Source organism: Sorex fumeus, unplaced genomic scaffold (genome assembly GCF_029834395.1).
Source record: "Sorex fumeus unplaced genomic scaffold, SorFum_2.1 ptg000018l, whole genome shotgun sequence".
NCBI classification, from domain to species: Eukaryota; Metazoa; Chordata; class Mammalia; order Eulipotyphla; family Soricidae; genus Sorex; species Sorex fumeus.
This window is the reverse complement of record NW_026606075.1, coordinates 22509335-22534911: the sequence shown is the minus strand read 5'-3', so window position 1 is coordinate 22534911 and position 25577 is coordinate 22509335. Positions and strand designations below refer to the sequence as shown.

Below are 25577 nucleotides of genomic sequence, written 5' to 3'. Positions count from 1 at the left end.
GCATGACCATGATTTGGATTGTGGGAGCAAATGGCTGCTGGGGGTCTGCCCCCCCACCCCACGCCTAGCTCCTCTCCCATCTACGCTGGTCTGTTCAGCTTTGCACAGGTCCAAGGTTAACTACGGGTTTTTTTGTTTTGTTTTTTAATCTCATTTAAGATTTAATTTTTGTGTCTCTGGGGCAAGGCTGATAAATGAGTGAGAAATGGTTTGTGGGTGTGGTTCCTACATTAGCTAACTTTTTGGCATTACCTAACTTTTGGAAATCTTGATCCTTAGTTGTTGGATCTGGCCAGAGGCAAAATGGCAGTTTTGGGGCTTCAGGAAGTCTGAGGGCACCATAGCTCCCTATGTTTAGGTTGACCTATCCGTAGCACTGTACCCTCATGGCCCCAGTGGCGGTGACAATTGTGGCCTCAGCAGGGAACAGGGCTACTGCAACTCGCAGCTTAGGCACTTTCCATGGGCCGTAGCACCAGTCCAGCAGAACCTGTCCAGAAGACATGCCCCCATCCTCAGTCTCCAGACAATTGTCACTCAGGGAGGCCCGCCTCCATAATATGCTGCAGGTACCACTGGCAGCATGAGCTGGTCCGAGGAAGAAATGGTGGTGGGGGTGCCCTGCCAGCAGTGAGGTGATTGAGCTGGCCTTCATGGTGAGAATCTAGGCGCCTTCTCAACTTAGACCTATGCTCTGTGGTGGTGCCAAGTTGGACCCAAAGAACCTTACTCATTCACACCGAACATCTGCCACCACAGTGGCCAGCTGTCCATGGCACTGAGAGCTGTCATAGCTCTGCCAGCTTCGGAGCCCGCACCGCTGCCGTTTACAGGAGTTCCACTCCAGCTGTTGCTCCACTGTTGGCTCCAGTTTGGTTCCACTTAAAGCTACTCTTTTTGAGAGGAAATATTTAAAGGACACTTATAGCCATTCATGTAGAAATTTTATGACCCCATCAGCCCCACTGTTCAGAATGCTGAGAGCTTCCCCTTTCTCAGTAGTCAGTACACTAGGTAGGGTGTGTGCCTTGCATGTGGCCACCCAGAAATGATCTCCAGCAGCTCATATGGCCCCCAAGCATTGCTAGGAGTGATCCCTTGGTGTAGAGCCAAGAGTAAGCCCTGACTACAGCTTGCTGTGGTCTACAAACAAATAAAAAGGTCACTAGTTGGTCATTATATAAAATATGTATTGTTTGCAGAGAATTGCCCTCCTAAACATTGATATAATCAGTAATGCTAAGTATTTACCTCAGAAGCCCTAAAATGGACTTTTCTTAAGCTTGGCTATAGAATACCATGTAATAAAATTCCTGATTATTCAAGAAAATCATGGATATTCTTTAGTTATGTACTGGTTTTGACATTACCTTGAAAGATATAGCTAGATAATAACATACATAATTGATTATATTTCAAAATGTTCTTTTTTAATAATTAGAAAGACATTTTTTGTTAGAAATGTAATTCTCCTCTACCCCTTCTTTGTCCTAGAAAAATGGTTTCTAGTTAAGATGCTATGGTGGATTTGTTTCTAAGAATGTTAGAAATATTGTTTTTTTTTTAATGTTTTTATTTTATTTATTTTTTTATTAGTGAAACACCATGAGGTACAGTTATAGACTTACAGATTTTTGTGCTTGGGTTTCAGTTATACAATGATCAAGTACCCATCCCTCCACCAGCGCCCATCCTTCACCACCACGGGTCCCAGCATCCCTCCCACCCCCCATTCGCCCGATCCCACCCTGCCTCTGTGGCAGGGCATTCCCTTTTGTTCTCTCTCTCTCTCTCCTTTTGGGTCCTGTGGTTTGCAAGAGAGGCATTGAGTGGCAATCATGTTCGGTCTATAGTCTACTTTCAGCATGCTTCTCCCATCCTGGGAGGATCCTCCCAACACCCTTTATTTGGTGCTCCCTTCTCTATCTGAGCTTCCTTTTCCCCTAGCGTGTGCGGCTGTCCTCAAAGCCATGGAGTAATCCTCCTGGTACTTATCTCGGCTATTCTTGGGTGTTTAGTCTCCTATTTTGTTACTTTATGTTCCCCAGATGAATGCAATCTTTCTATGTCTATCCCTCTCTTTCTGACTAATTTCACTTAGCATGATACTTTCCATGTAGTACCACTTGTATGTAAATTTCATGACTTTATCTTTTCTAACAGTTACACAGTACTCCATTGTATAAATGTACCAAAGTTTCTTTAACCAGTCATCTGTTCTCGTGCACTCAGGTTTTTTCCAGATTCTGGCTATTGTAAAGAGTGCTGCAATGAACAAAGAAGTGTAGATGTCACCTCGACTATACTTTTTTGCCTCTCTGGGATATATTCCCAGGAGTGATATTGCTGGGTCAAATGGGAGCTCAAATTCTAATTTTTTGAGAATCATCCATACTGTTTTCCAAAAGGGTTGAACCATTTTGGAAACTGCATTCCCACCAGCAGTGAAGGAGGGTCCCTTCCTTGCCACATCCGTGCCAGCACCAGTTGCTTTTGTTCTTTTGGATGTGAAATACTGTTTTATGTATTCTTTTTATTGTATAATGTAGCACTTTAGAAACTAGATTGTGGTCTTAGTTTTTTAAGAGCATTTAAAAGAAAATTCTGTTTAAGATGTTTAACTGATTCGATTTAACAACATGTTAATAATTGCGGCAACATGGGAAGATGCCATTGTTGACAACATTGACGAGGAATACGATCGACTGGTTCAGCACCTCCATGAATGTGCGAGGAACGCCAAGAGAGAGATAGCCACAAAAAATCGCCTATCTTCGAAAACTCTTGAGCTAATTCACCAGCGTGGTTTGGCGCATGCCTCAGGCAACTGCAAGCTAACGTCCGAGCTGCAAAGCAGTGCAGAGATGCGATCAAGGAAGACCTCAAAGAGAGAAGAACAGAAGTACTGGTAGATGCGGCAGAAGCCGGGAAAAGTATTCGTAACGCCCGCCTGTCCTTCGCCAACTACAAGACCAAGATGACTGCCCTCCGACGTCCTGATGGATCCATCACATCCTCCAGAATGGCAATGGAGAAGATTATCCATGACTTCTACTCAAATCTCTTCGATAGCCATGTCCACTTGCCAACATACCAAATTCCACAGGATGGATATGTCGTTCCCAACGTTCTCCCTTCCGAAATCCGACACGCCATTTCGTAGGTAAAGAAACAAACAGCACCCGGCCCAGACAAGATCAGACCTGAACACCTGAAGAACCTGCCGTCAGTACTCATCAATACACTGGCTCGGCTCTTCACTCGCTACCTGTCTGAATGCAAGGTTCCGTCCCAATGGAAAACCAGCAGGACCGTACTACTGTTCAAGAAGGGAGACATCCATGACATTGGCAACTATCGCCCGATCTGCCTATTGTCTGTCATCTACAAGTTGTTCACTCGAGTCATCCTAAATAGGATTGGCAGAACACTAGATGAAGGACAACCATGCGAGCAAGCCGGGTTCCACAAAGGATTCAGCACCATCGACCATATCCACACGATAAACAAGCTCATTGAGGTTTCTCGGGAGTTCAAGATGCCGCTCTGTTTAACGTTCATTGATTTAAAGAAGGCCTTTGATTCTGTTGAGACGGAAGCGGTCATTGAAGTCCTAGCCAATCAGGGCATTCAAGCCCAATACATCAGGATCCTCCGTGAGCTGTATTGCGGATTCACTACCAGGATCTCACCATTCTACAAAGAAGTGATCGTTGACGTCAAGAGAGGGGTGCGGCAGGGTGATACCATTTCACCGAAACTCTTCAGTGCCACCCTCGAGAACATCATGCGACGACTGGAATGGGAAGGAATGGGAGTGAAGATAGATGGTCGGCAACTACACCACCTCCACTTTGCTGATGACATTGTTTTAATAACACCAAACATCAGCCAAGCAGCACAAATGCTGGCCGACTTTGACCGTGAGTGTGGAAAGGTAGGACTACAGCTGAATCTTACGAAGACAATGTTTATGAGAAACAGCCTTGTTCCTGATGCCCCATTCGCTCTCAACGAAACGACCATCTCCGAATGCAACAGTTATGTGTACCTAGGTCGAGAAGTCAACATGACAAATGACCTGGCACCCGAGCTGCGCAGGAGGAAGAGAGTGGCTTGGAACGCTTTCAAGAACGTTGAAGAAATAGCTAAGAGGACGAAGAACCTCCAGCTCCGGGCACATCTCTTTGATTCCACTGTTCTTCCTGCATTAACATATGCCTCAGAGACCTGGGCCCTACGCAAACAAGATGAGAACGCTATTCAGGTCTCCCAAAGAAGAATAGAAAGAGCTATGCTTGGAATATCACGTTTCACTCAAATGAGAGAAAGAATCCGGAGTTCCAACATCTGTCAATGATCAAGAATCAGGGACGCTGTCTCCTTTGCCAAGGTGTCAAAGATCAGATGGGCTGGTCACGTAATGAGATTTAAAGACGACCGCTGGACTAGAGCTGTTACTGACTGAATTCTACGGGATGTCAAAAGACCACGTGGCCGCCCACGTACCAGATGGTCAGACTTCTTCGTGAAGATCATGAACAATCGGTTTGAGGCTCTTCATGTTCCCAGAGCGAACAGATGCCATTGGGCTACACTAGCACGCGACAGGGACAAATGGAGACGTTACTGGCGCCCGCTCGAGCAAATCGACAACTAACAGGAAGTTAAGTGATTAAGTGATATGATGAGATACCGCTTCTATCAGTCTTAGAGACGTCAAACCAAATAAACAGTGATAACCACTGATACTTTAGCAAGATCCGGGAATGAGAAAATAGAGGTATCTTTTGGACTGGATTTTGAAATCTGAATAAAAATTTGCCAGATTTCATTGTTACTTTGATTTGTATTTCCATAATGATTAGTGATATAGAGCTTTTTTTTTCTTTTCTCTTTTTGGGTCACACCTGGCAATGATAGGGGTTACTCCTGGCTTTGCACTCAGGAATTACTCCTGGCGGTGCTTGGTAGACCGTATGGGATGCTGGGAATCAAACCCGGGTTGGCCACATGTAAGGCAAATGCCCTACCCACTGTACTATGACTCCAGTCCCTGATATAGAGCATTTTTTCCCTGTGCTTTTTGGCATTTGTATTTCTTTGAGGAAGTTTCTGTTCATTTCTTCTCCCCATATTTTGATGGAGTTGGATTATTTTCTTGTAAATTCTACCACTTAATATTTTGATATCAAATGAGTGTTGGGTATATACTTCTCCCTCTTCCATGTATCCTGGTCACCATTTCCTTTGAGATGTAGAAGCTTCTCAGCTTACTGTAGTCCCATTTATTATTTTTTCCACTTAATTGGTCATCAGTGTTTCATCTTTGAACATACCTTTAGCATCAGTGTCATGAAGGGTTCTGCCTACATTTTCCTCTATGTATCTTATAGATTCAGGTCTGACATTTAATCTGTTTTGATCTGACCTTTGTGTCTGGTGTTAGACAGAGGTCTGAGTTCATTTTTTTTTGCATGTAGCTACTTTGTTTTCCCAGGACTGCTGCTCCACTTCATATTTTTTGCTCCTTTGTCAAAGATTAAATAATCATATATTTGAGGGTCTGTGTTAGGATATTTAACTCTGTTCCATTAATCTGAGGGTCTGCTTTCCAGCACCATGCTGTTTTAATTACTACTGCTTTGTAACACAGTTTGAAGTTGGGGAAAGTGATGCCTTCCATCTTTTTCCCACAGATTGCGTTAGCTACTCATGGGAGTTTATTGCTCCATAAGAATTTCAGGAGTGTTTGATCTATTTCCTTGAAAAATGTCATGGGATCCCTGCAGTGACTGCATTGAATCTATATAATGCTTTGGGGAGTATTGGTGATGTTAATCCTCCCAATCCATTAGCAGGGGATGTGTTTCCATTTCCTCATATCCTCTTTCTTTAGTGTCTTGTAGTTTTCTTCATATAGCTCTCTCACCTCTTTAGTCAAGCTGATTCCAGGGTACTTGGTTTTTCTGAGACACAGTTATGGATGGGTTTTTTTTTTTAATGTCTCTTTCATTATTTGTATATAAGAAAGCTGTAGACTTTGACATATTGATTTTGTACCTGCCACATTACTTTACAAATCTGTTGTTTCTAGGAGCTTTTTTTTGTAGAGACTTTAGGATTTTTTAAATATAGTATCATGTCATCTGCAGATAGTGAGAGTTTGACTTTGATCCTTCCCTATCTGGATGCCTTTGATATCTTTTCTTGCCTAATTGCTATGGCAAGTACTTCCAGTACTGTATTGACTAGAAGTGGAGTGAGTGGGCAACCTTGTCTTCAGTCTGATCTTCGAGGGAAGACTTAGTTTTTCTTCATTGAGAATAATGCTTCCCATGGGGTTGTTGTGGTAGATGGCTTTGACTATAATGAGGAAAGTTCCTTCAACTCCATTTTGTTGAGAGTTTTTATCATGAATGGGTGCTGGATTCTGTTAGATGCTTTCTTTGCATCTATCGATAACGATCATCTGGTTTATATCTTTTACTGATATGTACTACATAGGAAAAATCTTTTTTCTCATTAAAAAACTTATTCTTAAAGATTGACTTGCAAACGTTAAACCAACCTTGCAGCCCTGTGATGGGATCCTACTTGGTCGTGGTGTATGGTCTTTTTGATGAGTTGTTGGATTCTTTCTATTTTCTAGTATTTTGTTGAGGATCTTTGCATCTGTGTTCATCAGGGATATCAGCCTGTTATTCTGTTTTTGTGCTGTCTCTGCCTGCTTTGGGTATCAGGGTCATGTTTGCTTCATTGACACTCTGTTTGAGAGTGTTTCTATTTCTTCATTTTCCTGGAGAAGCTTGAAAAGGATTGGCAATAGATACTCTTTAAAGGTTTGAAAGAATTCACTACTGAATCCATCTGGACCTGGGCATTTGTTTGGAAGACTTTTTGATTACTATTTTAATTTCTTCTGTTGTGGTAGGTCTGTTCAGGTATTCCAGATTTTCATGGTTCAGACTTGGGAGGTTATAGGAGTCCAGGAATTGATCTTCTAGGATTGACTTTTTGATTACTGTTTTAATTTTTCTGTTGTGGTAGGTCTGTTCAGGTATTCCAGATTTTCTTGGTTCAGACTTGGGAGGTTATAGGAGTCCAGGAATTGATCTTCTAGAATTCTTCTAGGCTCTCTTGTTTTGTGGAGTAGATTCTCAAAATAATCTCTAATGATCCTTTGAATTTTTGTGGTTTCTGTTGTGATATTCTTCCTTTTCATTTCTGATTTATTGGGGTTCTCCCTCTCTTTGTGAGTCTTGCTAGTGGTTTATTGATCTTGTTTATTTTTTTTTTTAATAAAGCCAGCTCTTGGATTTATTGATCATTTGGAATTTTTTGAGGGGGATTCCAGCTCATTAATTTCCCTCTTAAGAGTTACTGTTTTCCTTCTCATGCCTGGTTTGTACTCCTTTTGTTGGTAATTTTCCTAAATCTTAAGCTGTAAAGTTGAGTTATGTGGGCCCTTTCTTGCTTCCTAATGCATGCTTGCAAAACTATAAACTTTCCTCGTAACACTGCTTTTGCTGTGTCCCATAAGTTCTGGTAGCTTTTGTCCTCATTTTTGTTTCCAGTAGTCTTTTGGATTTTCTATCTGACCACTGGTTGTAAGTAGTGAGCTGTTTAATTTCTAGGTGTTTGATTTGATTCTCTGTTTTTGTGGTGATTAACTTCTATTCTCAGTGCATCATGGTCTGAGGTAATAGTTGGTACAATTTCTGTCTTCTTGGTTTCATGGAGGTCTGTTTAATGGCACAGCATGTGGTCTATCTCGGAGAATGTACCAAGGATTCACTGGCTTTGGCATCTCTTATGAGGTTACTCATGAAGCTGGGCAGTTTATATGCTGGAGCCTGTGGGTTATGGGTGTGGTTGCTGGGACTTAGGGCAGGGCGGAGACTTGACCAGCCCCCTCCTAAGAAGGCCAGTCAGTCTGAAGACCAGTGTACGTGGGAATAGCATCAGTTTGGCATCTCTACTGAGATTAGTCCTGTAAGGATTTTAGGACTAACACTCTTTGTACCATATAGTATATTACTCTTTATAATGTACTCTTTGTCTTATCCTTACACTCCTTCCCATGAAAAGGAGAAAACTTAAGTTTGGGAAATTCATAGACTAATCAAAGAGTCTTTCAAATCCTGATTATTTAGCTTATGTTTCTTTACTACTTTAAATCAGAGGTGACGATTATTTGGTATTGTGCTATTTGGTTTATGCTAAGATTAACCTTTAAATTATCAAATAAACCCTGGTATGATGTTTTCATTTTTATTTATATTTAAAACATTTTATGTATTTGTAGGAAATTTGTATCGCAAAACACAAAGAAAAATTCCAGCAGCGCCTTCGGAGTGAAGATGAATACAGAGCCCATCATACAGTACAGCTAGTAAGTTTGGACTCTTGGAAACTTAGTTTTTAATGTGTGGAAATGAATTAAGTACAGAGCTGTTCAAATCCTTATGTTAGCACATACATAAACTTCTTAAGTGTAATTTTAACAGTATGTGGAAATACAATTCCCGTATGTCTCATACATGCACAGCCTCCCCTAACGTCCAAAATTCTCAGTAGTACATTCATTATGATCAGTGAACCAAGATTAACACATCATTATCACCCAGAATTTAGTATATACTAGAGTTTGTCCGTCCTTCCTTCCGTCCTTCCTTCCTTCCTTCCTTCCTTCCTCCCTCCCTCCCTCCCTCCCTCCCTCCCTCCCTCCCTCCCTCCCAGTTTTGGGGGGCGGGGAAGAACAGCAGCACATAAAGTGTCATAAAGTGTAGTGAGGTCTTTTAGAAGCTAGAAATAGCAGAGTTAATTTATGACTTTTATTTTACATGCTTTTATGGGTCAGAAACAGCTTTGTAAAGTTAATCTATGGGTAGACTTACCAAGTGAATAAGAATGCCTTCGACTGTCACCATCAGTACCTGTTCTATCAGTTTGTTACTGAGAATCTGCTAGTAGAATTTATTCTTTGTTATATGAAGATTTTAGCTGCTAAGGAAATGCATACACTTCCTTTGGTAGAGAGAATAACCATTTAGAATGACTATTGGATCCTTTGTTTTTAGTGTCTTATGGGAGTTTTATTCAGGAATAGAAATAGGAAATTACTGGGACCAGAGAGATAATACAGTAATAGAGCACCTGCATTGTGTGTGGCTGACCCAGATTCAATACCTGGCAGTCCAGATGGTCTTCTGGTCCTCACCAGGAGCAGTCCCTGAGTGCAGAGTTGGTAGTAAGACCTCAGAGGTACCAGGTGTGACTCAAACCCTCTTCTTCTTCTTAGTTTTTAAACCCCTGCCCCGCAAAAAAGGGGGGTGGAATAGCTATTTAGGGGAATCTTGAAGATACACGTCATCATCTGCCGTATAGTTTTGCTGAGTACTGGATTGGGGTTGAATAACTCATTGTACAACTAATCTGTTGACCGTGTAGTCATCTATAATATGCACAGCTAGAGGAAAATGGCAGTTGGCACAAATAAAAATTTTTTAAAAGATCATTGTTTTTCAAAGTTTTTCTTAAACTTATAAAGATATCTTGGATGATAGATTACTTAAATAGATGGGTTATTTAAAAATGTAGTTCCCTGGAGAGATAGTATAGTGGGTAAGGTGCTTGTCCTAGTACTAGGGAATCCAGGTTTGATCCTTGGCTCCACATATGGTTCCCTTAGCCCCACTAGAGTCAACACTGAGCATAAAGCCAGGAGTAAGCTCTGACATGGTGTGGTTCTAAAACCAAATAAAATAAAATTTAGCTTTCTATATCTTGCTGTTTCAACCCTTTTTTCTGAATATCCTTACAAAATTTAAACATGTAAGACAAGGGAATTAATTTTAATATTGAATAGTAAACTCTGTAGAGCAGAATACTTAACCAAAATGTAAAATTGCCCTTTTTGTTATGTCAGAGACAGATAAGAGGAGAAAATAGTGGTTAGGAAAAATCTTTTTTCTCATTAAAAAACTTATTCTTAAAAGGCCAGAGAGATAGAACAGTGGGAAAGGCACTTGCCTTAACTGTAGCTGACCTGGGTTCAATCCCCAGTACCCCATATGCCACCTCTTGCCCCACAGGAGCACAGCTAGGTATGGCCGGACACCGTAGCTCCCCCCCGCCCCCCAATTTATTCTTTAACAAGTCAGGGATTTCATGTTTTAAAAATGTATAAATGAAATATTATGTATGGAAACCATCATAACTTTTTTTTAATCCTGTTGCTTCCTTTTTTCACGAGAGTTGCTTCCTCCATGCTCTTAAAAGTTCTCTGTCCAGTGACAGATGTCATCATTTTCAGAAAACACTTCAATAGGAAAACCTTTTATTTGATACATAATAGAAAAATAAAAGGGCCAGAGAGATAGTACAGGCAAGACTCTTGCCTGTGACCAACCTGGTTTTGATTCCTGGCACTACTTATGGTTCACAGCACTGCCAGGAATGATCCCTATATAGTATACAACTAAACCAAATGACTTTTATATTGCTAGAAGCAATTTTATTCCAAAATTTCCTCATAGTATGTAATATATAAACTACTTAATGGTCTCCAAGTATATCTTTAAGGTCAGTTGTTAAGAGCTAGAAGGCTATAACAATTACATGTATTTCACACAAATGGCTTAAAATAAATTGTTTTAAGCTAGAATCCCATAGAAGAAACATTTAGTTAAAAGAGTATTTTACTTTTGTGACTTACACATTTTTTACAGTAAATGAAGAAAAATGAAATGACGTGAATTTGAAGAATAATGATTTCTGCTCAGAACTGATAGTGTTCATGCTATAAAACACTTTAATTCCTCATTCTTTGGAGTCATCTATTTTATTAGAAGAAAGCTTTTTTCCCCCAGTTAACAGTAAAAATCAATGAGGTAGATAATGTATTTATTGAGATAGGTAATGTATTTATTTTCAACTTTCTGCTAGAAGAGAGAAAAATTACATGATGAAGAAGAAAGAAAAAGCGCCTGGGTTAGTCAAGAAAGACAGAGAACACTGGATAGACTTCGAACTTTTAAACAGGTAATAAAAGTATGGTTAATCTATTGGTTTTCATTGTTTTTAAATTACTTTTAGAAGTTTTTATGCACATTTCTTATTTAAAGTTGTTTTTATATGAGAAAAAATTGATTTTTTTCTTTTGCAAAGTAATTATAACCATAGCATTACTTTAAAAGAATTTTATAAGGTCCAGAGAGATAGTATGATGGATAAGGAGCTTGCCTTGCACAGGGCCCACCCAGGTTTGATCCCCAGCATCCCATATGGTACCCCAAGTGCCACCAGGAAAGATTCCTGAGTGCAGAGCCAGGAGTGACCCCTGAGCATTGTTGGGTGTTACCCAAAAACTTAAAAGAACCAAAACAGAAACAAAAAAAAACACTTTGGCAGCATGACTACTTTTCTACTTTGATTGTTTTTAGAATTATTGTTTTTATCATCCATGACCTGCCACTGTAGTGGTATCAGTGAAATGGTCTCCAGAAAGCCTGCTTTCTTCCTTATGTATCGGTCCATGATGGTAATCTGGAAATGACTAGTGGCTGAATTAGGGATTGGATATACACACATGAGAAATATTCAGAAGTCCTTTATCAGCCTTGTCACTGATAGAGCATTTGAACATTTCCTTGGAACTTGGAACTATACTTAAACTGCTTTGTTACAGTTGTTAAAGTGCTCAGGAATCTCTCTAGGGTCTGTCTGATGGATCATTTTATAATCAAGTTCTTTTAATATTAAACAGTGGAGTTTCAGACAGGAAAATGGTCCTTAATACAAGGGCCCCATTTTAAGAAACATGTCTCCCAAATACCATTAATGCTGTGGTTTTACTGTAGTAAAAGATAAGTTTGGTATCAGGACACCAAATATTCTTATTTCCTCACCTACTGTTCTCTTGGAAAATGCACACATTTTCAGAGTTTTCTAATTGGCCATGTAACATTTGCAAAGGAACATTATAATGTTTTAAATTTTCATCTGTGAACGATTGTAAATACATATAAGAAAGAAACTAATATTTTCTTAGCTTTCTGGTACCAGTAGCACATATTTGTCCCCCTTTATGTATTTAACATTGCTGCTGCAAATTTGAATTTCGTTGTAGTTATTTGAAATGTGTTGGACTTCGGGGATTTTTGTTTTGTTTCATTTCGGGGAGGGACGCACATGGAGCAATGAAGGAGGAAGGGGACACCCGCCTAGCCAGCCAGATCGGCCAAATCAACCCTGGCGATCAATGGGGTGACAGATGTCGCAGCCAGATCGCCCTCACATCTGGCTGGAGCAATAGCACGCTGGCTGGAGCGATAGCACAGCAGTAGGGTCTTTGCCTTGCGCACAGCCAGCCCAGCTGAGCCGGGTTCGATTCCTCCGCCCTCTCAGAAAGCCTGGCAAGCTACCGAGAGTATCTTGCCCGCACGGCAAATATGCCATACAGAGTAACAACAAGTCTCAAAATGGAGACGTTACTGGGCCCACTCGAGCAAATCGATGAACAACAGGAGGACAGTGTTTGTTTTGTTTTCATTTCGAGGCCACACTCAGTGATGCTAAGGTGTTATGCTCCCGGCTCCTGCGCTCAAGAAATACTCCTGGCATCACTTGAGTGACCAAATGGGATGTCGGGGATTGAACCCAGGTTAGTTGTGTGCAAGGCAAATGCATTATCCATTGTACTATCTTTCCAACCCCTAATGCTATGCTTTGTAATTTGGTTTTCTGTATAACTTTACTAAAAAATTTTCCCTGAGAAAAGGGCTGGTACACACCTTGCATGTGTGAGGTCCTGAGTTCAGTCCTCCTGGTATTGTATAGCTCTTCTGGGGGCTCCTAAGCACTGCCAGGGTGGTCCAGGTAGCTCCCAGCATCACTGGGCAAAAGCAGCATTGTATCACTAGGCCCAGGAATTGGCCAGGTATTTCCTGGAATGGTCACCAGGGCTCCTGAGCATTGCTTCCAGAGGGCTTTCTTTAAAAAAAAATTTATTCCCTCTGATTATCACAAAAGTTCCAAAATAGCATACTACATTTGAAGGAGAATATATCCACTTGCTAAACATTATTTAAGTACAATTTAACCAATTATAATAACTCTCATTTTTCAGAGGTACCCTGGCCAAGTCATACTTAAATCAACCAGATTACGACTGGCTCATGCAAGAAGAAGAAGCACAGCCAGTCCAGTACCCTGTGAGGACCAATGTGACTCTCTACCAGGAGCATTACAAATAGAAGAGAATAGTGAAGAGGTAGAGGAAGGAAGAGGCAAGCTTGGGTCATCACAGATAACAGACACCCAAAGCCTTGCACAACTTGAAGATACTTCATTAGCACAACTTGAAGCTACTTCATTACCTCTTGGTGGTGTCACCTCTGAATTGCCTCCCACTTCACCTCTTCCACTTTTAAGTAATACTGATCTTGAACCAGCTTCTGCCACCATAGATTCACTCTCACCACCTCCTCCTCCAACACCACCTCCACCACCTCCTCCACCACCTCCCCCACCCCCCCCACCTCTACCTGTTGCTAAGGACAGTACCCTAGAGACACTGGAGAAAGGTCTGCCGAAGATGGAGGGGAATGAGAAGAGGATCCCCAAGTCTGCAAGTGCCCCCTCAGCACACCTCTTTGATAGTAGCCAGCTGGTCAGTGCCAGGAAGAAGCTCAAAAAGACTGCTGAAGGTTTGCAGAGAAGGAGAGGTAAGTTAAGCATTTTGTGTTCATCTGTCGAATTAAGTTAAGCATAATCAAAGGATTTTTTTTTTTTAACTTCACAGGACTCTACAGAGCTGAAAATTATCTTTGAACATTATTTGATAGTGAACAGGTTTTCATGGTCACTGTAGGGTAAAATTCATACCAACCACATTTACAAATGTGTGTAGACACAGAAATGCATGCTTTCTTGTGTAGACATTCAAAAACATATTTTTAAGTATTATGTTTTATGGGCTGCAGTGATAGCACAGCGGTAGGGCATTTTTGCCTTGCACAGCTGGCCCGGCCGAGCCAAGTTCGATTCCTCCGCCCTTCTTGGAGAGCCCGGGAAGCTACCGAGAGCATCTCTCCCGCACGCCAAAGCCTGCAGGACGTATTCAGTATGCCAAACACAGTAACAACAAGTCTCACAATGGAGATGTTACTGGGCCCGCTCTAGCAAATCGATGAACAACAGGAGGACAGTGCTACAGTGCTATGGTTTATAAAGCTGTCAACAGTTTTAGGTATTCATTATTACAAACCCTAAACCCACTACCAGTGGTCAGCCTCCCTCCACCAGTGACCCAAGGTTCTCTGCCTTTTCCCATCTAACAAACGCTTTCTTTAAATGAATTCTAGTTTATAGTTATAGTATATAGATCTTTCATTTTACATAGTATATTACAGTTTATAGTTTTGAGTTATGTGCTTAGACTAGTTTTGACTTTTATATATAGTTATTTCCCTTTACACCATCAAAATGTTTAAAACCCTTGACCAGTGCTCTTGTTATTGCCAGTCCACCTCTTCATTTCCTTGCCTCCCTGCTGCCCCACAACCCCTCTTTCTTTGGTATTCTCATTTCTATAATTCAGGGCCAAGGGGTTTACTTAGGCATTTTTTTAAAAAAAAAAGTATATCCTGGGATGGAGGGACGGAGGGAAAGAAGAGAGAGGAGGGGGGAGAGAGGGAAAGGGGAGGAGAGGGAAAGAGAAAGAAAGAAGAGAGAGAGAGAGAGAAAGAGAGAGAGAGAGAGAGAGAGAGAGAGAGAGAGAGAGAGAGAGAGAGAGAGAGAGAGAGAATAGGGGCTTAGGCATTTGCCTTGCATACAGCCAGTTCTGATTTGATCCCATTCAATAAATGTCCCCCAGGTACTGCCAGAAGTGATCCATGATAAGAATTGTCCCCAAAACCAAAGTGTATATTCTGAACTGATACATGATATTTTGGGCAATACATAGTAGGAGACTCCTTTGTGTTAAAAATATTCTTAAACTTGCAAAATGTTTCAAATCACAAACTACAAAGCATCTCGTCAGGACTGTCATATTAGGTTAGCATTGGCAGAACCATATGATAATTGGACACACGACTATGGAGGACCTGGGGTATATTTTGTATAAAAATGTATAACCCACTTGGTATTTGAATTTAGGGTACACTGGGCATGCTCAGGCTGCTTCACTTCCTGTATAAGGGAAATGACAGAACACCAGTAGGTTTCAAGTTGGGGTTTTGTTTTAAGCAAAACAAACAAAAAAACCATCCATTTTCTGGCAGTCTTCATATCATGAAGCATTTTGTAGATGCTGTTTTCCATGCCCCGAGTTTACTATCCTAAAGTCTAGAGCAGAGGTTGCCAAGCCTATTTGGTCTACTGCCCCCTTTTCAGAAAAGTGCCCCCCCACCCCGATTCCACCCAAGACTACTACCTGCCCCTACCCCCCCCCCCCCCCCCCCACACACACACACACACATACCACCACCACCACTATTGATCCAGGCATGACTCTCCTCTGAAGAGGAGTAGGGAGAACACAGTATGATCCCTTGGGAAGCACTGTTCTAGAGATTATGCAGTGTGATCCTAACTGAAATTTTTGTTTAATTTTCTGTAGTGAGCTCACCCATGGATGAGGTGCTAGCTTCCTTGAAGCGTGGTAGTTTTCATCTGAAAAAAGTTGAACAGCGGACTCTGCCTCCTTTTCCTGATGAAGATGATAGTAACAATATCTTGGCACAGATAAGGAAAGGGGTAAAATTGAAGAAGGTACAGAAGGAAGTTTTGAGGGAATCCTTCACACTTCTGCCCGACACAGACCCTCTAACACGGAGCATCCATGAAGCTCTTAGAAGAATCAAAGAAGCATCCCCTGAATCAGAGGATGAAGAGGAGGCGCTGCCTTGCACAGACTGGGAAAACTAACAAGTAAATGTTATTTTCTTATTTGTCTTAATTGTCCTATTTTGTCTGTAATGTATTACTTGTCTTCCTCAGTAGTACTCAGCAATATGGCTATTATGTTGGGTGATGCGGTATTATTAAGTCTGAGGCTATATTATCTATTTTGTAGCTTAAGTTTAGCATCATCATAAACCTATAAAGTACAGGCTTTATTTCCATTGTTTCTAGAAATTTAACAGAAAACTACTTCTGGAAAGTATTGTTATTTAGATGCTGTGTTTTTAATATCCTGCTCATTGAGATTTTCTACAATATGCAGATGAGCCTGGTTTTGGAAAACTAAAAGGTTCTTTCAATTGAAGTGGTTATAAACTATTATGAATATTAAATTTTAATATATTGTTAGCAGCCCAAAGGGGATTTTCTAAGACCACTCATGAAATAATATATTGTCTGTCTATTTGCCCTTAAAAGTCTTTAAGACTGGTTTGTTGGGTCAGAGGGTAGTTCAGTGGACCAGAGCACGTGCTTCACATACAGGAGGCCCAAGTTGGATCCCTGGTACCACATGGTTCCTTGAGTAAGTTATCTTTAGCACCATCAGGTGTAGACCAAAAAAGGAGGGGGGGGGGAAAGACAAAACAACCACCTATACTTTATTAAATGAGAATTTATCACATCATCCAGATAGTGATTTCCACAAACCACTGATGAGCCACAGTTATCAAAAGGTTGAGGCCACTGTTCTAGAAAAAATTGCAACTAACATAAATTTAATATAATATACAAAAATTATACACATATTTTACAAGTATTCCTGTGAATACCAGCATGTACTTGGCAGACTCTTAAAGTAATAGAAAGCTGTATTACACATTTTATATGCTAATTATATATTAGGATGGCAAAAAATTAAAATACCATCCGTAAAGATACCACACATACTACAGATTGTATATTGGTGAATAACATAAAATTGATCATAACTGAAACATTGGAAATTGTACAAAATATATGTAAACAAGTCTATTATTATGTTGTCAATAATTTCATTAATATCTATAGACTTTACAGCATTTAACAAAATGGGAAGACAGTCTTAGAGCGAGTAAGTAAAGGATTAACTTACTCAATGACAGTGATTCTTAATGTTTTTCTGTGTATGTGTGTGTTGTGTGAAGAGAGTTTGTAATGATATGAGGGGATAAGTAAGGGAGATGTGAAGGGGGAGTAAAGGAGAAGTGTGTATTCAGGAGAGAATACAGACTTCTCCAGAGTGGAAATAAACAAGCAAAGAAATACCAAGACAAGCAAGATTCTTGTTCAAGGGAGAACAAGCCGGTTCTTGAAGAGCAAGCCAGTTCTTAACATTCTGTGAATAATTTCCTGAGGAGTACTAGGGAAATAGTCCAAAGGACTTTTGTAGATTTTTTAAATTTGTATTAATTTTTAAAAATAGCGTGAATAATTCAATGCCTGAAACATTTAAAAATTAACAAAAAATAGGTTGATCTTACAAGTAACAATTGACTAAGAGGAGAGGAGAATTAAGAAAATTTTAAGGAGTATATGGCAACAATACTCACTGGTGAATTTTAAAGATGCCATTTAATAGTTATTATGAGATTGAAGCAAATTTTCATTCGTAATATATAGCTTTTGACATGCAATGTTAGAATAAAAGGAAAAAAATCTAAGCTAACTTTTTAGCAGTGATCGAAATCTGTATTAAAGTTATTTTTTCAAGAAAAGCCTGGGTGCTAGCGAGGTAGTACAGGAGATGAGGTACTTGCCTCCTATGCAGCCACCCCAGCTGCAGCCCCTACAGCAAATATGGTTCCCTGAACACCAGTAGGGGTCACTCCTGAGCATAAAGCCAAGAACCGTCTCTTTGCACCACCAGATATGGCCCAACACCCCATCTTCCCGACAATTATTTTAAATATGAAAAAAAGAGAACACAGCCTTTTTATCAGTGTCTTTGTGCATCATCTATATGATTAGCTGTTTACGAGGAAAAAAGTGCTTACTCTAAACATTGCAGAAAATGAGGTAGTATAAATATTTATGGGCATACATATATATTTACATGTATATGTCATTATCTTTAATGGGGCACCCTTTTAAAACTGTATTATTTTGTTTATAAACAGGTGTCTTAACAGAAAGAAGAAATACCTACAAAACAGTTGAAGATCAGTTCTTACTCTTTTGGAAAACAAAATTATAAGCATTTAATTCCAGATTGGATTTTATTAGGTCCAAAGTGTACTGGCTCAATAGTATGAAAAAAAGGAAGCACAATTGGCAAGTTAACACTTTCCTAGTCATTCCAATAGATGGTGGGTAAAATGAGTTTGAGATGTCTAATGTTCGTGGACTGCAATGAAGAAGAGACCTTCTGAAGATTCTTTTTGTAAAAGCACCTTCTGCTCCTGCCCACCCATTTACATCTTTATAGTGGCCAGTTAGTTAGGGGTCGCTATGAGTCAGAAGAACACTGGGTTGACAAACATCTACTGTGAGTTGTATTGTGACTGCTTTCAAATCTGTCTTTCGGTGCACTGAAAATCTGCTTATAAAATAACAGCTTCTTCCACCACAGTTATATATAAATAGTGTAACACTATGAAAAAAGAAGTTTATCGTGATGTCTGTAGGACAAATCGAAAGAAAATTGGATGGAATTGCACTGAAAATGACCACATTACTCATCTCCAAAGGAATTTTCATAATGACATTTTAGCAACACCTGAAAAGATAGCATGACCATGGAGATACACCTATTAATGTGTTTACCACAACATCATGCATTTAATATGACATATTTTTTAGAAGGCCACACACTCTTACACTTTGTATGGTTTCAAGGTAAAAATGTTCATGCTTTTAAATAGACCTTCATAATTGTGAACTTAAAATAGTTTGGATTTCAGCTTTATTTTATGAGAAGCAATACTCTGTAATTTGATTATATTTCAAATTATGTTTAATCTTTTTGTTTGAATTACTGCTTGATTACTATAAACAAGACTCTCCTATTGAGAATCAAAAGTTGGGATTCAGTAATAGGGATGCAGACCATAAATCTCTTTTCATGCACCATTTAAGTTTTTATTTTTATGCTCACACGGGAAGGGATGGGGGCATGTAGCTATGAGAACAGAGTAGATAGACAGAAAAGTCTCCTTGGCTGACATTTCTTTGTCTTCACATGCTTGAGTAGAATTTTGGAGAAAGCTTTTGTTATTGTCACTGAAGTTTTAATCATAAGTATGCAGCACTAGGTACTGATTTTGTTCATTCAGAGTCCAGAAGGCTATGCCTTTTTATGATTGGAGTCATTATGAATTCTCAGCAGGACTGCCTTGGGCTTGAATGCAAGTGGATATATTGGACCCAGTGTATAGTACTTTGTAGAGTATAATTTTGCATAAGACAGGTCTTGGCATTTAAATGAATGGAATAAAGGACTGAAGTACCAAAAATTTTATTTTTCATAAGGCAATTAATTTTCTGGCTTAGAGCTAGAAAGCATTTCCAGGGTGAAAGCCCTAAAGCATATACAAGTTGGCATTTTACCTACAGAAAAAAGAAACACACCTTTGTCACTTTAATATGTTACTGCCTTTAAACTTAAACTGCAGAAGCCTGGGGGTGGCTTGCTGGGGAAGCACATGCCTTGCATGTGTGAGGCCCTCCCTGGATTCAATCCCTAGGATGTTTTTAAATTTCAATAATATGTATGTATATTGATGAGACTAGGAGTTTGGCACAACTTTTCTCAGTCCGTGTAGTCTAGTGTTCCCCACATCTTGCCTAAAAAGATTAGGAACAATAGGTTGAGTATATAAACATGATACCCATTCCCTAATGGATGTGTTTTTTTTTCTTTACACACTCAGTTAAAAGCATACTTGTGTCCGAAGGAATGATTGGTTTGATAGTACATTTTAAACATTTCTGAAGAAAATTTGCAAACATTAACAAAATCATGTACTAATTTTATCCCTTTGATGTTTTGTTTTTCATATATTGGTATTTAGAAAAATTAGAATACAGTACTAAATCAACAGCAAAAGCAGTATACCTTTCATTTGTCAAAGGAATTTGCTCTGCTTCCATTGAAAGATGACTTCACTAAAAAAAGGGGGCCTGTGGTCTGTGTGAGCCAGCTTGTAATATGAATCTCTAGCAAATAGTGGAGAGTGGATATGAGAGTAGCACTCTAAGAAAGCCATCTCATACAAGAGAGTAAGTTGGTTAAAGCAAAGCCCTTGTCCTGGCTAAGAACCTTTTCAACACATCCATTTCCCAGATACAATTTCTGTTTCTACAGTCTTACAAAGAACTTTGGAGTTCTCACAAATAATGTTAATTTTTCAAATAATTATTGCCCCTGTCCATCAAGATTAGATTAGCAATTCAAACTCGTAACATTTATTTTAAAGCAGTTTCAAAACCAAATGATCTAAGCATGGTTTAATTTCCTTTTTTTGACTCCTGTCCCTAATAATGTAAGCATCTATGGCCTTAGTATTCATTTTGTATATATTTAGTTATGATGGTACTTACAAATGATCATATTTCTAGTTCCAGACTTGCCTGTACTATGTATATGGTTTTAAATATCTGGTGGTTATATTTCCATTAATGTATGATTTCTGTCTTAAGAATCCACAAACAGCTGCTTGTTTTAGAAATTAATTTACCAAACAAATCTAGTCTCAACTGCAGTATATTTAAGATAACAAAACAAATAGATGATGATGACCTGGGGATATTTAGAGGTTAATAGTATTCTCACTTGAAGGTAAATTTTAAATATTTATTCTAATGCAACCAAAATTATGTATATATAACCAAATGGGGCATGTATAGGAAAGGCATTTCTAATGATTTAACATCCTAATAGAACTTTAGTTTAGAAGTACAAGGAAATGTCTGGCTGAAGAGGATTTTTAAAAGATGACCAGTTGTCTTGCTTATTTGATGTATATTTTATAGCTGCCTTGATTTTGTGAGCAACTTAAAAACAATCATTCCTTAGTTTTCACTGTGGAACTGAAATATTTCTATAAAATGCATATTTAAGTGCTCAGCACAATAGCTGCAGGTATACCATTTCCACAGTGAAATGTGGGGCTTTTCTCAATACATGAAATAGAACATTTTCAGCATTTTCATGGATATTTTTTATTGGAATGGGGGGAAAAATCCTTGATTTTTAAAAATTGCTAACTATGCAGCAATATTTGTGAACAAGTGGCATGACCACTTTCTGTTATAAAATGTGTTAAATTATAAAGCACACTTTGGCCATATAGACGCTAAAAATTAAAACTTTTAAACCAGTGAAATAAAAAATAAGAGGCAGCATCCTTTCTTTGGAATGGGACCAATGTACAATAAAATTTTATATATTCCCTAAAACTTTATTTTTAAATTGCAACCATTGAGTGGGTTTAATTTTTTTTTCTTCATTTTTAGATTTTTAAGTCAACGCTTGTAGCCTAAGGGAAGATTTTTCTTTAGCTAAATACAAAGGTTTATTTTTGTTTTAGGGGGAGGGTTTGTTTTGGTTTTGGTTTTTTGGTTACTCTATAACTTAGGTCTTAAGCACTTAGTATCAGATCCGAACCTATTAAGTACTAATGGGTTCTTAAAGGCACTATCAGAGAGTTGAAATTTTATAACTTGACCAAGATATTTGTAGTCTTTTTTGAACAACTGTAAAACATTTAAAAATTGTGGGAGTTGTATTGTTAAAATTCAACAGTGAAAACAGAAACACTAACAAGTTTTACATGATTCTTGCACTGAATTTAAATGATAATATAAAATTTAATGTGCATTTTAAAAGATTTCCCATTTATTGCTTAGCATAGAAGAATTACTCTTAGAGGACTGGCCAGCAAGATGTATTTCAGATAAAAGAGGGGCAAGAAAGTAGAAGCACCTTACTGCTGGTGGGGGTGGGGTGGGGTTTGCCGCATTTATTTAGTGACACTGAACAATTCAGTAGTGATCTCTGAACTTTTCTGCAAAGTGCTCTTTAGCTAAAGCACCTAAAGAAGAGTCTGCTTAATTGCTTTGTAAAATGAAGCAATGATGTTTTTAATCCTATAAATATAGTCTAATTTAATTAAAAGTTTTTCCTACAGAATGAGTTTATATTGCTGCCTAAACTATCATGTATGTAAATGGAGGTTTTTTGTTTTTGTTTTTTATGATAAGGAGTAGTCTGGATTCAGAGAGAGAGCGAGAAAGAGAGAGAGAGAGAGAAAATGTGTGTGTTGTTTGCTTATGAGTTATTTCAAAATGAATTCATTTAAGAATTTCCCCTTTGCCCACAGTAAATGTAAAGCTTGATATTTAAGAATTTAATTGATTGAATTCCAAATTTTAACTGTTCCACCCCACTCTAAATACATTTATTATGCCACTGTAAGGTGCATGTACAGAAGATACTTCTGTGGTTGACATTAAATGTTTTACCAATGTTATTTCACACTGAATCTCAAGCAGTCTTTCATTTTGAGAGTCAGGGAAAATTAGAGTTTTTCACTTTTGTTCTTAAGGTGTAGCTAAGCGCGGCTCAATTAAGGGATTTACAGATGGATAAGAAAGAGTTTGAAAGTGATTTTCAAATTAATATAAAAGGTATGGGTGTTGAGCGTAGAGTTCAGTTTTAATAAGGGAAGGTTTTTTTTTTAACTTATTTTAACTTGCATGTTCTATGGTTAAGTATTAAAGAGTATAACAAATTACTCTAGCTTTCCCCAATACTAAGTTCTATTGATTTTACACCTCCATAATCACAAAATGGCATTTCCCAACCAAGAGAGTAAACAGTACAACCCATATAGTGACTTCTGATGTTTCAGCTTGGACAGAAGCCCCATTTTCTTAGTGAATTTTCATGACATGGAATGGTTCTTGCCAAGTGTGAAACCATAATATTTAGTATATGAAATATTGAAGGCTACAGATTATTTTGCATGAATAAAGCCTACTGGCACTCATGAAACTGACAAGTTTTTTAGCCATTCTGGATAAATGAGAATTTTAATGGCAAACTGATACACCATTTATAGCTTTGTGCAATATTATAATGGTAGAAGCAAAACACTAGCACGTTGTGCTTGGCTTTTAAGGATGGCTTTAATACCAATTAAATGGACAGTGCACAATGTATTGTAAATGCCAACTTTTGCAAATTTACAATACTTAAACCTGCTCAGTTAACATTCTAAAGTATTAAAAGTACAAAGGAAAAACTAAGCAAGCATTTATAGCAATACTATGAAATCTCCAATAATTGTTTTGACTATTGCCTTTTGCTCTTTAGTGCAAATTTTCTGCATTGTAATTATTGTATTGCTTTGTATTTCATGTTTTTTACACTCATGACTTCAAAGTTAAGTACTTGTACACCAAGTATTGCAGTCACCTTTCTCTTGTACATGCAATGTAACAACATACAGTTTTGGTGCTTAACAATATTCCTTTTTTCATTAATAAAAGATATTTATTGAGTTAACCTGATTTTGTTTGCTTAAAATAGCTAGGCACTGGTGGTAGAGAATTGTTATTTCAAATAGTAGAGCATAGCAAGTTGTGGATTTGTTATAACTTGTTGCTCAGAATTAAGAGACTATCCACCTTGTACTTCTTCCTGACCACCGTTTGTAATAAAGTATATTTTAATTTGTGCTAGTAACAACCTTATTCATATGATCTTGAAACTACCTACCTTGTTTGGAAACTCTGACTTCCAAAATTGGAAAATGTTTAAGTGTCTTTCATTTTTACCAGTCAACTGGTGATTATCTAAATTGGGGAGATGATTGGGTTTCCACTTAAACACAGATCTAGCATAACTCTAACTTAGCAGGTAGTCTTTTTGTTGTTTATTTTGGGGGCGCCACCCCTGGCAGTGCTCAGGCTTATTCCAGGCTCTGTGCTCAGGGTCACTCCTGGGGAACCATATAGGGTGCTGGGGATCAAACCTGGGACAACTGCATGCAAGGCAAGCACCTTACCTGCTGTACTGTTACTCCGGCCCCAGCAGATAGTCTTAACCCAAAACTGTTTTGACACAGCCCCTACAAAAGAGCCACATGCCTTAGAGCTGGCACCCTTCATGGGACTTAGATAGTACACGCAGCTCAGCTCTAGGCAGGTGCCTCAGTTCCTGTGCACATCAGTTTGTCCTATGGTGTTTTAGCTTCTAATTTTCATTGTCCTCTTTCTAGTCTCAACATCCTGGGTAGCCCTCTCTGACTGTCTGGCCATAAAGCCAGTAAAATGTGACGGAATGGACACTTCCCATGGGTTGGACTTAATTTGTGACACTAAGAAATACATGTCAGTGCTACAAGACTTTTTGTGGGCCAATTTTGCACTGTGACGTCTCCATTTCACATGTTCATCTCATGCTTTTCTACTTGCACATTTAGCTAAAATGCTTTTTTTTCTCGACTTAACTACCTGAATCCTAATCACTGAATTGCATTTGGAAAGTCTTTATCAAACACTGAGAATAGGGAAATAAGAAAGATGTGGGGGGAAAATGCAGAATCAGATTTTATCTTCACAGTGATACAAATGTTACTAATCATTTGAAGCACACAATAATGGTTTAAGATATTGTCCAAGGTGACACTGAAATCAGTGGTGGCAGAAAACTGTCTTAACTGTTCATTCTAGGCTAAACTTTCTTGTGCTGAAACAAGTCCTCTGGTGAGAGACTTGTTTAACACAAATTTTCAAGAAGGATAAAGCATCAAAAGGCATTTAGATATGACTTCATATAGTTAAGAAAATCTCTACAGAGACAAAGTATGAAAAGTTACAACAAGCCCTTTGAAGTGTTTTGGGCACTTAAACAGTTGTTCAGTTGTCTATTCAACTGTCATCTACAAACATCTACTTTTGCACCTTTTAATTGGCTAGGTGTGTGTATATGTATATTAAGCTCTACTTTTTGGGGGTGCTTTGGATAATTAATGCCTTTTGGAGATTGGAGAAATCTTTCCGTTTTATGACATTAAAAAGATACTGCAAAACGGCATAGTAGTGAAGGAAAAAAACAAGGACACCTACTTGTGTGAAGTTAGACAAATCCTTTGTGCTTTAGCAGTCAGCGAAGTGGAGATGATACTCACATGATCCTGCAATCAGATGCCTGCATATAGGAGGGTGTGGCACTCACGTGTGTTGGCTGTTATTCTCCTGATGATGTGATTCAGAGTTCTTTACGAAGAGCCACAAAAATTGGAGTAATTTAGAAACTCAGGAACACTGGAAGCTAGTATAATATAAAGTATACTAGAAAAGTATAAAGACAGCAGTTACACATATTTTCTCATTCAGTAGAATTAAACATGTCACAAGGTTGACTTGTGCAACAGGCAACATTTTAGGTTAATGGCAACAAGCTTTCCTTCCTGTTTACTCCGTTGCAATAATTGGGTACTACTGAAAAATGAGGTTTCTGGTTTTTGACTATGAGAATGAAACCCGAAAGAAAATGAAGCCAAGCATAGAATACCAAAGAGATGTTATAGGTGTTGGGCTTGGAACAATTTTTTTTGTTTTGTTTCGGAGACACATTCAGCAGTGCTCAGAGCTTAATCCTGCCTCTGCTTTTGGGAATC

At 38.7% G+C, this 25577-nt stretch overlaps 1 protein-coding gene across 1 annotated transcript in view; it reads left to right on the top strand.

Annotated features, from left to right (window-relative positions):
* Positions 1-23630, top strand: part of JMY (junction mediating and regulatory protein, p53 cofactor) — a 97263-nt gene extending 73633 nt beyond the window's left edge. Inside the window, exons 7-11 of the mRNA XM_056112402.1 lie at positions 8309-8395; positions 10951-11046; positions 13133-13730; positions 15629-15939; positions 18069-23630. Of these exons, the coding sequence (XP_055968377.1) occupies positions 8309-8395; positions 10951-11046; positions 13133-13730; positions 15629-15936 (1089 nt within the window). The 3' untranslated portion in view covers positions 15937-15939; positions 18069-23630. The remainder of the gene's footprint in view (positions 1-8308; positions 8396-10950; positions 11047-13132; positions 13731-15628; positions 15940-18068) is intronic.
* Positions 23631-25577: the final 1947 nt, after the last annotated feature.